We start from the raw sequence: 16,781 nt of genomic DNA, 5'->3' as shown, positions 1-16,781 counted from the left end.
TTTTCTCCAATTATTTATGGTAAGTTTCTGTTCAATACTTTGAGAAAGTATTTCATCATGCTTCCCATCCTCAAGTGGTCACAGGGCAAAACCAAAGGAATTAACCGTCCCTACTTGTCCTGAGCCAACCAAAGTGCTTACACTCAACAGAATCACAAACCAAGTTGCAGTGGCCATCATTTCATGTTTTAATGAAGATCATAAACCCTCCTCATGAAAATAATTAGCCACAAGACAGACAGGAACTTCTATCTACTGTAGAATAATACACTGTGTAAGAAAAGTATCCTAACCTCTGGGCAGGTAAATTAAAGAATCAACTGTAAAATCATGCTTCACACACACGTGTAAATACCAATATTTACAGCTGAATACGTGTGGGATATTCAACCTGTACATAATAGCAACACCAAAAAGAGTCAATGAACTGAAATTTATTTAATATAAAAAAGAATACCTATCTTCTAACATAATAAACAAAGCAAGATTTCATCCAGCTGATTGAAACTATCACACAAGTAGCTGGAAACTACAGCAGGAACAGATATCTAATATTGTTCAATGGAAAAAATACCAGATATGCACTGCCCAGAAAAGTGCTAGCTTGTTCTCATTTACATGTAGATAAAGTGCATGCTAATATTGCTTAATGCTTTGGAGATGACAAATGGTACTGGGAGGGAAGCACAGTTATAACAGTAGCATTATCTGTAGACTGAGGACTATAAAATACTAGTCAAAGAGGTTAAGAATAGTTTAATTTTTTAACAAGTGTCAAGTGCCTAGTAATTGGCAGGACCCACAAAGTATTCTGTAAATGAACATCCTACTTAGGCTTTGCTAAATGAATGGCATTTTGGGCACTAAGATAATTCTGCTATTTTAGTTTACACCAAATGATGGTGCTGTTTTCTGCCTCACTGGAAGAAATGAAACCTGGTATGTTTATTGTTCGCATACTGATATTCTCAAGTGATTATTAAACTCTGGTCTGTATCATCCAAGGTCAGAGCTCAAAAGCAGCCCCTGACAAAGCCATCTAATGTTTCATAGGTCTACATTATAAACAGGCTTGAAAGAATTTCAACAAAAGCAGATGAAGAATTCTGAAAAAACTCTTGTCTTACTCATTTTTCAGAAACCCATATATGTTAGTGAGGTATAAGGCAAAGAGGAGAATTTAAACAATCTACAATGAAGCATAAGTGAGGAAGTAATTTACGTCTATTAGAGCATAACAAAGTACTTAATTGGAGGTAACAGATCACATCTCAAGCCCAAGTAATTATTTCTAATCCAGCCCAAACTGGTAACTATCAAAATGTGCACTGTAGAATCACTCATTTTCTGGCTTATTTGGACACAACCGATTGCCTCTGCCTAATGGATAATGACTGGGCCAAAAAATACAAAAAAGATTAAACTCCCATGCTTGCAACAAAAGACTGTCTGAGACATAAAGGACTCAAGTGGTCCAGCAATGAATTTCAGTCCCCAAAAGTATCATTAGCTCCTCTTCATTAAAAGAAGGAAATATCTCATAGTGCATTTTTATTCAAAATATTATTCCATAACATACTATATGCTACTAGTCTTCCATTTCCTGGACAGGACAGTGAACAAGTAGAAAAATAATCCACTTTATAACTTTTTTTTCCTTGAGAAAGGCCAACAGTCTTCAGTCAGCCCATAAAAGCACATAAAACTGCTTGGATCACTTCCCCTGTGCAATATACTAAGTATGGAATTAACTGTATATGCATTTATCTTCTGCATACCTTATACTCCCTACTGGAAAAACACCCTCCTGTACCACTGCTGGATCGACACTGTGGTGAAGATACTCAGGCAACACTCTTACTATTATTTTGAGCCAATATAAGGCAAACTAATGCCAAGAAAAGCAGCCTTCAAGCCATCCAGTCCCTCTCTTGCACACACCCCCACTCTCTTTTTCTTTTTTTCTTTTGCCTGGTGAGTTTTATATGAGGAACATTATTTTGGCTAATTCACCACAAGTGAAACAGAAAAACCAAAAAGAAGGTTGCACACGAAAGAGGAAACTGTTATCCAACTGTAGAAGAGTGCAGGACTGCTTCTTTGGGCAGCAGTACCTACTACAGTGGTTTAAAGTGTTTGGGAAACTACAAACTCTACACAAGATGGGCTGGTGTTTCTTTGTGTTGAGACTTGAGAAATATCTCAAGGAATCAGGAACAGGAATAAAGCTTATCCATGTGCAGATCTAGCCATGAGTATGCCTCACTAATTTTAAGCAAGTATCATTTTCATGCTGACTGTACAAGGTAAAAGCCATCCCCTCAGATACAAAAATCAATGTAATTTTGCAGTAAAAACAATGTAACCATTATTATGCTTGCAGATATGTCTTAATTCCTACTTTGAAGTATCCAAGCTCAAAGAAAAGCAAAGAGAAGCCTGCCAGTCCTACTTTGCAAACTTGGGGCAGCCTTTTATGAAAGATGCAGCTTTCTCAGCTTTTTCCTCATATGTGCTGCTGTTACAAACAAACTTAATTGGCTATTTGAGACCTCTAAAAATCTCTTTTATCTAGGATACTTACTGCTGCCATCTGCTAAGTGTTTGCTAACTCAAAATAGAATCTATTCTATTATACTATAATCAAAATACTAAATGGCAGAACTATACAAAAACAGAGAAAACAGACTGAAATCAGATGATTAATCTAATTCTGGGAGCAAACGCTTGAGGCTACAATAGCTCAGCAAAATACAAAATATAATGTGCACCTTGGAGAGTTACGAGCCATTCTAATTGTTAAAGTAGAAAGAATGGTTATACTGCTTTATCTAACACCTGAAGCAGTTGTAACAATTGAGCAGTACAATGACTAGTAATCAGGACATTTTACCAAACTTTTTCTGTTACTTCTCAGGATCCTAGTGGCATACTAAGTAAAATGAACCCCTATAAGCAACACAAAAAAAACCCCACCTTAAACAAAGGAGGCAGGCAGGTAAGCAACCATGGCCAAGGGTTCTTTCTAAGTATCCTTCTCTGCATAATGATTTTGCACAGCAAGCTTTTCTTTCTGTTAGAAAGGTGAATTTGTCATAGCAACTAAGTTCATAAACCTTTTAAAGCTGGCATTTTCCTGTATAGATATTCCATAGGCAAATCTGTGCTCTCTTTTTCAAAACCTCTCCATTCAGAGCCCAGGAATCTGAGCTCTATTAAACAGTCTTGTACTGATTAAAGAAATTTCTGGCTAATTTCAGTAAGCCCTTAAAACAGTGATTGCACCTCTGCACCTCTTGTTAATGTGCCTACAGCTTCTACATACTCTTTCTGCACCGTTGTGTTCCTATCGAAACCAAACCACGTAACAGGAACAAAAGCATACAGAAGAGTACTTAATCCCTACTGACCACAACATCACATGGAAAAACAAGCAGAGATAAAGGAACTGGGTATTGAGTCGGCTGAGTTTGAAGGCAGAACACACCTGGCAAGTTCTGGAGGTTAGTTCTGGCCAGCAATGTAAGAATTTTTGACACCCATTTACTAACACTTTTCACTGTGGTATTAATGTTAACTCACAGGTGCTTATTTTAAGTTGGCTATATCCTGGCCCTGAGGCTGACCTGAAATCACTTTCTTTAAAAGCTTCAGCCATGGAGTTTATTTAGAGAAGAATATAGGACATTAGTTATTTTGCCTTCCTATCAAAGTTAGAGGATACAGTTGCCATTTTCTGCTACCTCAAATGTACATATGTAAGTCCTTTCAACTATAATGTTTCATCCAGGCTTACTAGAAATTGTAACAGTGCTGTGAGTGGATATTAGGCAGGAGCTAGATGAGACACATACTCAGGCTCAAGCAGATTATTACTGCCCAACCAGCAGACAACTTTGGAACTCTGACTAGTGCATTTATTAAAAAAAAAAAAAAAAAAAAAGTATAGGAGAGAATCCAGGAAATGTTTTTAGGTTCCCTTTAAAGACTGAGTAATACTTAAGAATTTTCTTCATTTCACTAAGTGTGTTTAAAGGTGCTTGGTTCTGCTAGCATAATTGTGAAGGTGTTAAGATGTTCTGATTCCCTTCTTGTGGAGTACACACTTGTGCAGATTAATTTCTTCCTTGCACACTGACCAGGGCCACATTTCCTCTCCAAGAAATGACAAAAGAAGATTATTAATGCCTTTGGCTAGGCAATGGAAACACAACTTCTGAAGCACAGCAATGAGCTTCTAACTCTTCCTCAGCAATTGTTCACACTCCATCGGCCTGAAGAGTTCAAAGTAAAACACACTCTGCTCCTGAGTACTCCTACCCAGCTTTCTTTCTCTAAACTATCATAAAGCAAGACAGTTAACAAGTTTGGTTTTATTAGTAAAACAACACTATTTTTTATATTTTGACACAGAGAAAATTAACTGATTATGAGTGAAAATCATCTACAGAGTTTTATATAGTCAAAAATCAGAACCAGCTGCTTGGTGCAGGAGGTTAATTAATACTGCACCGTTTTTTCTTAACAGAAGTGAATTCAACCAGCGAAATTTTAAATTAAACCAAAAACCCAAAAAAGGCAAAAAAAAAAAAAATCAGTAAAACGTTGATCATCAGTTTCTGTATAAGATAAATTGTTAAAAAATAACATGGAAAAAATTCTAGGCATAGGAATAATTAGCTATTTCAACAGAATTATATGAAAGATCCTTGCAGATTGTTTGAGATCTTCAGCATTTCCATTATTTTCTCTGCAGTCATACAGACTGTGCCCAAATACATGCAGTGCTCCAAACTCTCCCTGAACTCAATAGAAATAAAGAAATGTGTGTGTGTGTGTGTGTGTGTGTGTACGTGTATGCATCAAGGATAAATAAATAAATAAATAACCAAGGAAGCAATTTAACATGTGCAATAGCAAATTTAAAAGTTCTCATCTTAGTGCCAGGACATAAAATGAACTGCTAATTATTTTGCCAATTGTCATAAAATATATTAGCTTCATCTGTGCAAGTTACCAGCACAACACATACACACACATACACACACAGACTCACATACACAGAATTACTACCAAGTTTCACAGTGCATACCTTTTATACGAGGAAAAAAACCAAAACCAAATCCACAATTTGTTTTATGAGCAAATCAAACAAATCAACTTACCACAGCTGGGGGATCATTCCATTCTTCATAAGAAATGGCAGCATATGGGTAAATTCTATCATTGATAATCTGAAGGGTAGCAAGAGCAATTGCTTTCATCGATCGAAAATATGCTTCCCAGAACCACCTTGCCTGTAAAGAGAATAAAATTCACTTTCACATTGCACAGATCCACTGCTTAACAATCAATTTTGGCTTGCCATGCACAATCTGTTCCATGCAGTCTACATGTCAGGTGGAAATTAAATTAGGAGGCATGTTTATTGTAGATAGAGTATTTCCATAAAGCCTGAAGGCTTCAAACTCAACTCCACCCCCTAAAAGGACTCACAGCCAATAAAAAGAAGCAGCAGCATTATTTTGCAAGTGAGTAAACAGAATATTTGAAGGAATCAAGTATTTTTGCACTGATGGGTATGTCCAAAATGACCCTGTTCTGGAACTTGTCATCCAGAGAGAGTGCAAAGCAACATTAGTTTAGAATAGAATCACTTCCCTCTCTTATTTCTCTTCCTGGTAGGACTTAACAGCTGGATAACAGGCTGATTACCAAGAACATGAAACAAAAATACTACCACATTCAAGTGTAAAAGCAGAAGAATTATATGAACGGTAAGAATAAATAAAAATACACTAAATAAAGCAAACTCCACATGCTAAGCAAAAGCATTAGTAGTTCTTTCCACATGTCCCATTCCTTAAGAAAAATGTATTATCCAGAACTCAGCAGCAACCTATCTAAAAAGAAAACCAGAAGCAGATTAAGAATTAGAATGGACCAGAACAGTAACTTCTCTGTTCAAGTATGCTAAATAAACAGAAGTAAGAACACAGATTCCAAATTTTATTTTAGAACAATTGCTGTAAGCAACACTAAGTAGGAAGGAGAAATTATTTAATGTAACCTTTTAACATATAACTTTATAAGCAATTAAGTAACTACTAATAGTGTGAAATACAAGATTATGTATTCCATTGTTATTAAATGACAGCATTCCTATAATGTTCTAATGTTCTTTATTAATACTGTAATATCTAGTATTATCTAGCATCATAAAAATCAAAGATGGTTTTCTTCCTTCAGCAAAACTAGGATGGATCTGACCCAGCTTCTCTTTGCTTAAAGAATGTTTGCAGTGTCAGGCAAGATCACACCTTTATACCAGAAGCAAATCTGGAGAAGAGGGCAGAGGGAATTTATGTTTTATAGACTAATATTTATGTAATTAATTTTTTTGTAAAGAGCCATAAAATGTTCCCACAGTTAGTTGTAATATTTTTGGAGTTGTGTTTCTTTAAGGCAGAACTCAAAACCTTCTAAGGGGATTTGAAGTCCCCAAACAGATGTTTCAGGGTCTCATTACTTCCTCCCCACCTTGTTTGCTTTTATAAAGCAGAACTGATTAACATGGCTTGCTAGTGTCTGCTGCTCCACATGCTGAGTTACTAAATATTTTGGGAAAGTTTTCTATTGGGAAGATGTATGTTGATTCCATTTGAAATGTATTTTCTACTCTTTGTGGTGAGGTTGAAAAGCTTATGTTGGAATGTAAGAAATAAAGGGGATAAAAATCCCACGAACAAATTTGTGGTACAGGAGAGAGTAACAACAACAAAAGAAAAAGGTTTCTGTTACAGACTCCTATGCCAACTTTGTTATTAGTCTTACCTAGCTTTACTGAGCTCTCTGTTTCTCTTTTCCATATCTATGAATCCAGAAAACTCAAGAGTAACTTCAATATACTAAGCAATGTTTATAAGGTATGGTAATTGTAATACACTAATTAGAGCTACCTGAATGCCTTTCAGGATCTTGAAATAAACAATACATAAGTCCAGACCTTGGCTTTCACATAGCATTGATTACACACAGACTACAACTATGGTAAAGTCAGGCTTCTCCCTTAAACTTGAACTGAAATTAGCTTCTTGTACTCTAGAAACCTGCTTATGAGGTTTCCAGATTTTTCTAAGGAAGCACACTATGTGGACCACAGACTTGTAGAGAATGCTAGCTTTGTACACACTTAAATATTGCTTAGGCCATGGGCATCCTAGGTGGTAAACAGAGATCAAACATCTACTTTGTGTAACTGCCAAGACAACACAGATCAATGTACATTAACCTGTATGGCTTACAAGGAATTGAAAGCAGAAAGAATAATAATTTCTCTTCTAAATTTCTGGATAAAGAGAAAATCTAGGATAGATCCAAAATGAAAGACAGCAGAAAGAATAATAATTTCTCTTCTAAATTTCTGGATAAAGAGAAAATCTAGGATAGATCCAAAATGAAAGACAGAAAAGCATTACTTTCTATAACAATTTTACCAACATTTTGAAGAGTCAAATCTAGTGTACGGTATGACTTGATTGACAATGAGAAATACATTATATTATTGGGTTGCCCAATGGGTTGGAAGTGACTGGAAACTCTCATTACACAATAGATTGCCCACGAAATTAATTCATCTGAATTCAATTTCTGCAGTAAATTTAACAAAGCCATGACAACTTCATTATGGAAACCAAAGACTGAAGGAATTGGAGATCAAATTCTCTCCTCTCGCCACTCAGTGAGTGCTGCAGACCAAGTTCACAAACACAGGCATGCCAGTAAGTAGTTCTAAATTGTTGCCCTTCCTTTCTTCCTTCCTCCTGACCCATTTTCAACTGCTGCATCCTCATTAGATCAGCCATAAAAACCTATCACATTCTGTGAAGGCCAAAATTTCTTAATATAATGTAGTGTTATTAATTTATCTCTACAAACACACATGCACACCTTGAGAAAGACTAGTAATATCTGTAAGACAGATGTTCCTTAAACCAAATAAGGAAGCATCCAGCCCAAAAGTTCAATTCCACTTGTCTTCAGTTCCAGGATTTAGTTCAATCAGACTATGAAGAAACTAAACAGACAGTATTCAGCACATACCAGCACAGGCAAGAGCTTGGGAAGGGAGCATTTGCACTTATTTTCATACCAGACAACAGGCAGCAGCATGCAGCAACAGGGCAGCCTACTCATACAAAGTAAGATTTATTTAGGTAAGGTGTTATTTTCCTTAGAAATAAACACACTTGGGGGCCTAGCATCTCTTTATAAGCTCTTTACAAGCCAACATAGCATCAGATTACAGAATGCATTAATATAATGTTTATCAGTTCTAGTGTTAATGCCACTAATGGTGCCCTGGTGTAGAGTGCAAGTCAGATCAATGTAAATCTTTTGATTGGTTTGTGAAAAAAAACCCACTGGGTATAAGGCAAGGAAAGGACTACCTTCTGTAACATTTAGATCCAGGGGAAAACAGTCCATGAAAGGAACTTTCTAGCCTCCTGTCTTTTCACAGCCTATGATTTGGTGGGAGTTGGTAAAAGCAGCAAGAGGGAAAAAAAAAAAATTCGCAAAAGAGTAGTAAAATTTAACTGCCCATAAACCACCACTTTTCTCAACTTTTAGGTCAGGCGCCATGATGCTGTGAGATTCTGCCCCACTGCAGCAGTTCAGTGTTCCCAAAATGCCTTGAAAGGGTTTACAAGGCCTTGAAATACAACCATTTTCACACCACCTATGGTGACTCTACTTAAATGCTTTCCCTTCTTAATGACTCTTGGTGTTCCTGGTTTTTACTCCCAGCTGGATTAGAGAAGTCTATCCTTAGCAAAAGAGTGTGGCCTACCTGCTGCAACAGCACTGGCCTGAAAACTTGGTGATCTTCCTTTTAATCCTGGTTCTGTTACTTATTTACAGAGAAAAGTTTGGCATTTATTTGATTTCTTGTTTCTGCTTCAGCCTCTCAGCAGTATGTGTAATATTGACCTCAAAGAGATGCTGTGAGACTTAAACATTCTAAACCTTTGAAATTTTGGGATGGACAGATGAATAGAAAAAAAAAAAAAAACCAATAACTTTATCTTCTCCTTTTATTTGTAAATAGAAACTTTAAACTAGTAAAACATTTAGTTAAGTAACTGAAGTACCTGACTGCAGTAACCCTTTGCTAAAATGTGTACCTTCAACAGAGATACAAAAAATATTACAGTAAATATCTACAGCTCAGCTGTGCACCCGACAGCTCTGGATACAGAAGTGCATCCACAAAGACCTGCTGAAGTCCTATGTCATACTGTAACATAAGCAAACGTTTTCTAAAGTATGAGACACAGCACGAGTCAACTACTCAGATTGGTCCCAGGCAACCTCCCCTCCCCCCAAACTATCTGCATTGGGCAGGAGGATTAAATGGGCTACTGAAGTTCAAGAGAAATTGAATTTTTGTATGTTTGCCCTATACTAATAATGCATATGAATGTAGCTGATGTTATAGAATAGTCAGATAGCAAACCTGAGCTCTCAGAGCCCTACTGACCTCTCCTGCAAAATGGGACTGAAGAGAGTGTAAGTTTCTCTTTTGGAGCAATATGCATTCTATAGAAAGTTTCCCAAAACAAATTTTGGGTTCAGACTGAGGACCCTACAGCCCCGAGTTCCCACATTTTTCTGCTTATAAATTGTAATCTGCACCCTCTTTCTGTACTGTTTTACTGTTCCTGCATCTGGTTCCCTGCTCCAACAGCTTCCTTGCTGATCACACATACTACTTTTAGTATGCAGTTCTCCAGCAAAGATGATACCAGCTGGGCCAGCTAAAACCAGTGATATCTTTGGGTCTTTTACACAGGCTTATAAGAAAGAAGAAGACCTTATACTATTAAGAATTCAGCAGTATTTTGTTGTTTCTAGAAAACTGTAAGAGTTTGATATTTAAAAAAAAATGTTTGATTAGTTTAGGACCCTTGGCAATATCACTCAATCATATTCAACACACCTAGAGCTGGCTGTTTCATTCTCTCTGTAATCAGTGCAGGAAAAAATAGGGTTATTCAGGCAGAAATTTAGAGCTCTGGTACCTTAAAATACCTTCTGATAAAACTGTTCTTCTCTTGGTAAGGGAGCATGAGAGGATAAAATAAGTGACTAGCTGCAGGTCATGGTCCTTCTTCCCCTTAAAGTTCTGTTTTCAATAGTGACCTGAAGTTGTCTCATTTTTCCCAGGGAGGTGTGAAGATTTGAAATGAAAATCTAGGCTACACAAATGTAGGCTACATTTTTCAAAAATAATTCCTGTGTTTCAGCCATAACAATAAGAGTTAGAGAGCTGTGCTCTGAAAAGCTGTCTCACTTTTGGGGTACCGGTACAATTACCTGAAACTGGAGGTAAACTCTTTAGAAATTGCAGTCTGAAAGTAAAAATTAGTTTCTTGTCCCCATACATGGACTATGTAGGAATTTTAAAAGCTAATCCATTAAATACTGGTCAAATCATGCTAACTTGCCTAAAACTGTAAAGTTTTCTGATTTTTATGTTTTATAGAATATCAGACTAAAAGCATCTTTCAAATTCAACCTAAATTGTCTGTGTTGCATGCAGTTCTCACTGCAGGCCTATCCAAGAAAACCAGTAGTGCAGTCAGTATATAAAGAGTGCTCAGAACATCAGCATGTCACCTCTAAAGCTAAAAAAATGGAGGTAAGCAAAGAATTGAAGTTTTGGAGGCCCCTGATCACTTCAGATAAAGACTAATCCATAATTCAGCATCAGGGTTATCTGAACCTTAAACTAGAAGTTCCTCTGCAAGGGAAAAACAGGAATGAGCAGTAGAACAATGCAGGGCACATACTGTTATTTCCAGTTAACTAAGGTTTGCTTCTAATGTAATCTGACAATAATAATGTAATGGTAATCTGACAATAATGTAATTATTTTAGTATTATTTCTGAACTTTCATTCCATCTTTCAACTCTTGTTTCTGAGTTATGCATGATTCTCAAGCAAAGCCCTGAAAATACTCAATTCATCTATTTCATTTATACAGATTATATGAGTGGCCTGTAGAGGAATATTCCTTAATTACAAGATACTTCAGCAGTATGAGCAAACAAAACAATAATTTGTATCATTACAGTCAAATATTTTAAGAAAGATTCTAGACAGACATTTCATGGTGCTGGTTATTGTAATTCAGCTTCCAAAACAATGTCTTCAAAAGTGAAGCAGTAAGTGGCTTTAATATTTGGCTCAATACTCTCTGCTGCAGTAATTTCAGCTATGAAACAAGCACATTTGCCTCCGTCAGATACAACAGAGAGTGAAAACTGAATCTTTCCATTATCCAAATTTCTTTTTTTCCTTTTTCTTTTTGAAGCTGCCAATTCATAAGGGGACAGAGGTCAGAGTTCAAAATGCTAATCTTACCCTTCAGACACTAGCCACTTGGGAGTAACTCACTTCTAGTCACTCTCAGTTTTATTGCTGGAGACTACTTGCTGACTCTTAGAAGAGTTAAAAGAAAATGTTAGTGCAAGCTCAGATATTAAAATTAAGCTTCTTGCACTGCAGCCTTCCTCAGATTCTCCTCCTTGGTGCTTTGAAAAGACTCACAACAATTGTAGCAATCCATATGTACAATACACACTGTGCATATACGAGAATGGTTCTTAGAAGCATATCTGTTAAAGTTAACATTTTCACTCTTGCTTCCACACTTCTACATAATTTTAGGAGTTTGAGGGGTTTTTTGATTTGTTTTAGGGGTGGTGGGTTTTGAAGGGCTTTTTTGCTTTGGTCTTTCTAAGGTTTTCATCTTCCGTTATGAAGAGCCTTATTCTGCTTAAATATATGACACAAAAGAAGGTCTTTTCAATAAGAGTTCTCATTCTCTCCCATGAAGTGGCAACTTTTTATATAGTTTAGAAATCCTGCATTATCTTTGCCTTTAAAATATGGATTTCCGCTATTCCTTGTCCTAGTGATAGCAACTTGATTCTAAAAATAGCAAGAACACAAGACTTGAATAGATAAAAATATCACTTTGCACTGGTGCTATCCCCTCCCTCCATACATTTCTGCACCTCAAACTTGCTTCTTTGATTAATGAGTATGTCAACTTAGCAACTCTGTTGCAGAAGGCAACATTGCACCAGCCAGGAAATCTAACTTATTATCCTGGCACCCTACAAATCCATGGTCAAAATACATTCCAGTTATGGAGCCAACAGATACCAGCACTATGAGCAGCAAGGAACAACCCCATTCTCAGCTGTGGCTGGGAATACTGTTGCAAAGTATGGAGACAGAGCCAGCAAAAAAAGCAGCAGGATGAGAGGAAAAAGCAACAAAACCATAAAAAAAAAACCCAGCCAAACAAACCCCTGAAGTTTCACGTAGCATTTACAGCTTTAAAAACATGTGATATAAAAAATGACTACCATTTTCTGAATTCCCTTTGCTCTCAAAGAGCTTTCAGTTGTGTCTTCCTATTTACAGGCAAAGGGCATGTGTTGACACCATAGAAATAACACAGCTGAAAAAGAGAAATACAGATGCTACTCTAGGTTCCAGATAAATCATTATATCTAGATAGTCATTGATAATGATGTAAAAACACAAAAAATAGCCCAATCTCTTCCCTCCAGTTTCCAGGAGTTTCCATGGCTCCCTAATTACTCCAATTTCACCAGGCCATTACCATAAAGGAAGTGGCAGGCACACCTAACCTGGGAAGCAGTCAAAAATACTTGAACCTGTATCATCTTTATCATGGTGTTTGTCCTCCACACACTCCTTTAACATAAAACCAGACCTACAGTGAGCTAGAGTTATGTTATCATTGATTCAACAGCAGTCTGGAAAATAACAGAAAACAAATATGTGTATGTAATTGCAGGGAACATTCAACTACTGCACGACCAGAAGTTGGGGGGTGGAAGGATGTTTTATCCACATTTCTTGACAAGTGATGGACAGCTCCTGAAACCGAAAGCAATAGGTTTCTAGTCCTAGGGGTATTGCCTTCAAATATGTCTATGTTCTCAGGGTAGATCAGTTTTCCCTGCTGCAGGCATCCTGCTGAGAGGTGAGGTCCCAAGCAAAACACAGAAATCTGACTGCAAGTCTTTGAGGTGGCAGGAGCCAAGGGAGGTTCAAAGACAAGGCTGGCTGGTGGGCAGCACCTCTGAGTACTGCAGAGGTTAGAGGTTAGTAAAGCAGGAGCCACTGGCCAATAAAACAGTGTTTGGAGAGCCCACTCTATAGATAAATTGGGGATCTGTTTACACCTTTCCCAGCTTTCTGAGTTACACACACTGATGCTTCCCACTGTGATCTTGTCCTGTGTCCACCAGCATCTCCCTTCATCGGCAGCTGCCCTGCTCTCTGCTGGTTGGCTTTATAACATAGCTAAAGGATGCTTGGAAACTTTTAATCAGCATCCAGCATCAAAAATAAATCAATAAAAGCACAACTGCTTTTATTTGTGTCAACTGCTGCAATAAGATCTGGCTTGTTTGAGATTTCCCATGACTGCTGTACTAATGCTGGGAGAATAGAAGCTTAAATTCCCTTGATTAGAGAAGCTAAACACAAAGCAAGCTCAGTGCCAATCACACACATGAAAGGACAGCTTTTTGAAGGAAGAAAAAAAAACTCTAGGTAAGGTTACCACCATATTATAGCTGTCAAAAATCAGCACATACCTCAATTTCAGAGCTTAAGCTCTATACCAGGAAGAACTTGCCCTTTTGATGAAGGCATGTTTTGCTCAGTTTCCTGTAAGCTATATAGCTCTGTTTTATATAAGCACAAACATAATACATGTACCCTCATACACACAGTTCTCAACATTGGACAACTTTAACCACAGACATTACCACCAGCATTGCTTGAATACAAATATATCTTACTGACTTCTCTGAGGATAAAAGCTGAAGGACTGGCAGTCATGAGGTTTTTTTCCACATCTATTGGAAAAATTCCATTTAGGACATGGTGCTGCTTTTTTCCTCCACATCTTAAAAATAACTGTCTTAGCTTGGGCTATATAAAAATACCTCATCCTTAGTGGCTCACACTGCACATGGCTGTATGGCTATCTGATGAAATGGGGAAGGTGAGTATTAACTGCTGGTTGTGATAATACTATGTGGTAGTCACACCACAACGAAACAGGACTGAAAATAAATTTACATTAAAAAATCATTGATAGACATCAACAAGAGTTATTCATTTCTTCTTGGCAAACATCTGGAATAGCATGCTACTATCTACTGCATAAAGCCAAATTTTGTAAAAAAGAGAAGTAATATCAAAGATAAATATTAAAGCCTATGTAATAAGCCCTTGCTACAAAAAAAAAAAAGGGAAGTACTCCACCAAAATTTGCATTTTTATCATGTATTAATCTTTTGCTTCACCCGAACAATTAAAAAATGTGAAGATAGAGTTGTTTTCCCTCTCCCCTTGATACATATTGGCTACTACACATAGGTAGGAACAGACCAGAAACTGAACCAGTGGTGAGAGGAAGAGTGCAGGGCCTGGGCTGGTGCTGAATCTTACTGAAGCACTTCAGAAAGTTGCTTAATGGGTACAGTACTCATGCTCAGGCTTAACCTCACGACCTAATCAGGATCGGGAAAGTTTTTTCCAGTGTCTCAAAGGGCATCATTGATATGTTTTGCTTTTGTTTGCTATAGTGTTGGAATGCATATTTATGGTAGACTGCTGTGGGGGGAATAGAGATTCTGTGGACCCCCTGGGACCAGAATTCCACTACCAGAGTCTGGTTACAGGAAACTGTACTTCTTAATCTTAACCATAATCTAACAACTTCTATCCATGATTCCCTACTCCAGTATTAGCATCCTAGAATATGCACACCCTCTACAATGCTTCTTTCCATAGCATATCTACAGAATCAGGATTCTCACCAAGATTCAAAGACAACTAATGCCAGGTGCCATTTTAATTTCTAAAGAGCATTCAAAATTGTTGCTAATAAAAAAAAAAAAAAAAAAAAAAAAAAAAGGAAGAAGCCAAACCCCAGATACAAAGTACACCATTTGCAAGCTAAGGGGCACTACAGTATATTCCTAAAACAGCCCACTATTCAGTTTGCAAAAAAGACACATAATTTTCCTACCTCCAGCCATCTAAGAAATTATTCAATATATCTGCATAATTTACAGACAAAGATTAAAGGAAAAGCTGTCTAAAGATTATCTGGCAGCAAATTGTTTCTATAGAAAATATAAGACCTTTCTAATGTAAAAGCCAAATGTCTTCCTACTGTCTTGTAAGATGCATTTGATATAGTCATTAAAAAAGGATGCAGATTTCTAAATTTCATTATTAATATTATGATTTGACCTTGTACAAGTTATTTACATAATACAAAATGGATACAAGACCAAGGTGTATTTACTACTCTTTTCAATATACTCACATGCAAATTACTACAGCAATGCAGAGTATTTATGCTATATAGATAAATGCTAAAGTTGTAACACTTTCAATAATTAAAGGGGGCAAGCAAAGCAAGCAAATTTGATAAGGAATGTGATGCGGTACAGACTGTACAGCAGCAGAGGGAAAGCACAGAGTAACAAAGAAAGAGTGGAACACCAGGAGATATGCTTAATCATCCATTTGTCTGCAGCTAACTGCTTCATGTGCATGACAGAATATTTTCAAATATCTTTCTGAAAGTACATGCCTTCCCAATTTCTGGATCATCTGGTTTATCTGTAGTCTATCCAAGTTGTGTATAGCAATCTGCAAAGGGTAAGTACCAAAAATCCACTGTGCAACAAGATACAGACTCTTAAAACACAGACTGTTAAAATCTGATCTGAAAAACAACAAAAAAAATTGTCTTAAAATAGCATAATTTTCCTCTTACAGTCAAGTTTAACCTTTTATTGTTTAGAAGCTGCCAATGTAGATACAAAACCAGCCCAAATGTATCCCATAAAAATTATTCATGGGGGTGCTGATTGGTCTCAAATTTCAGAGCTCTTTCTCAGAGATGCCACGAAGACAGTTTTCTTCATTCTGAAAAACAACAAGGCAGGACAGGCAAGAAGGAAAAAAAAAAATCTAGGATAAGGATACTCTCTGCAACAACTGAAGGGAGTGGGGAGCAATGAAAGTCTCATATATAAATGCCAAGGATTCTACAACTCCCATGGTGATCCTGGCAGCAAGCCAGGAAAAAGTTTTTTCTTTCCTTTGCTGTTTGCAGCAACAAATCTTTCCTCTGGGGGAGGGGTGAGAGGGCTGGAACTAACTTCACTGCATCTGATAATATGGCAAATTGTCCAGGCCTGACATTTATGGGGGACCCAGAGCTTCGCTGAAGCACTCCGGGAGGATTAAAGCAGGGTTAGGCTCTGCAGTCACACTCCTTAAAATGCTACAAATGGCAGACAGATGAAAGTTCACTTAAATTTGATAATGATGATTCTAAAGAACCCAGAGACAGAAGCTGTCCCCTGTCAGGGAAAGAACTGCAGCTGTAAGTTTAATATTCTCATTAAAAGGACTTGTAAAAACCTAAGTATGCTCAAAGAGCATCTAGTGTCCAGATATTGAAATGAATTTCTGTTTAATTGGTTAACAAGACCTAAATCCCATCTCTTTCATGTAAGCTGCACCACCCACAGGAAAACTCTACCACCCATTTGCTTTAACTCTATCCAAGACCATTTCACTGCAAGAATGGGATGTTTCACACGCTGGCAGTGATTGCCTGGAGCCAGCAGAAAGGCTC

The 16,781-nt window shown here is 37.2% G+C and overlaps 1 protein-coding gene across 4 annotated transcripts in view; it reads right to left on the bottom strand.

Moving 5' to 3' along the window:
- The window catches only part of EXT2 (exostosin glycosyltransferase 2), a 73,427-nt gene that overhangs the window by 34,953 nt on the left and 21,693 nt on the right, over positions 1-16,781 (bottom strand). For all 4 annotated transcript variants that reach the window (XM_069017173.1, XM_069017177.1, XM_069017174.1 and 1 more), the window contains one exon: positions 5,166-5,297. In XM_069017173.1, the coding sequence (XP_068873274.1) occupies positions 5,166-5,297 (132 nt within the window). The remainder of the gene's footprint in view (positions 1-5,165; positions 5,298-16,781) is intronic.

This window comes from Aphelocoma coerulescens, chromosome 5 (assembly GCF_041296385.1).
Source record: "Aphelocoma coerulescens isolate FSJ_1873_10779 chromosome 5, UR_Acoe_1.0, whole genome shotgun sequence".
Classification (NCBI taxonomy): domain Eukaryota; kingdom Metazoa; phylum Chordata; class Aves; order Passeriformes; family Corvidae; genus Aphelocoma; species Aphelocoma coerulescens.
This window is presented reverse-complemented; position numbering and strand designations above follow the sequence as displayed.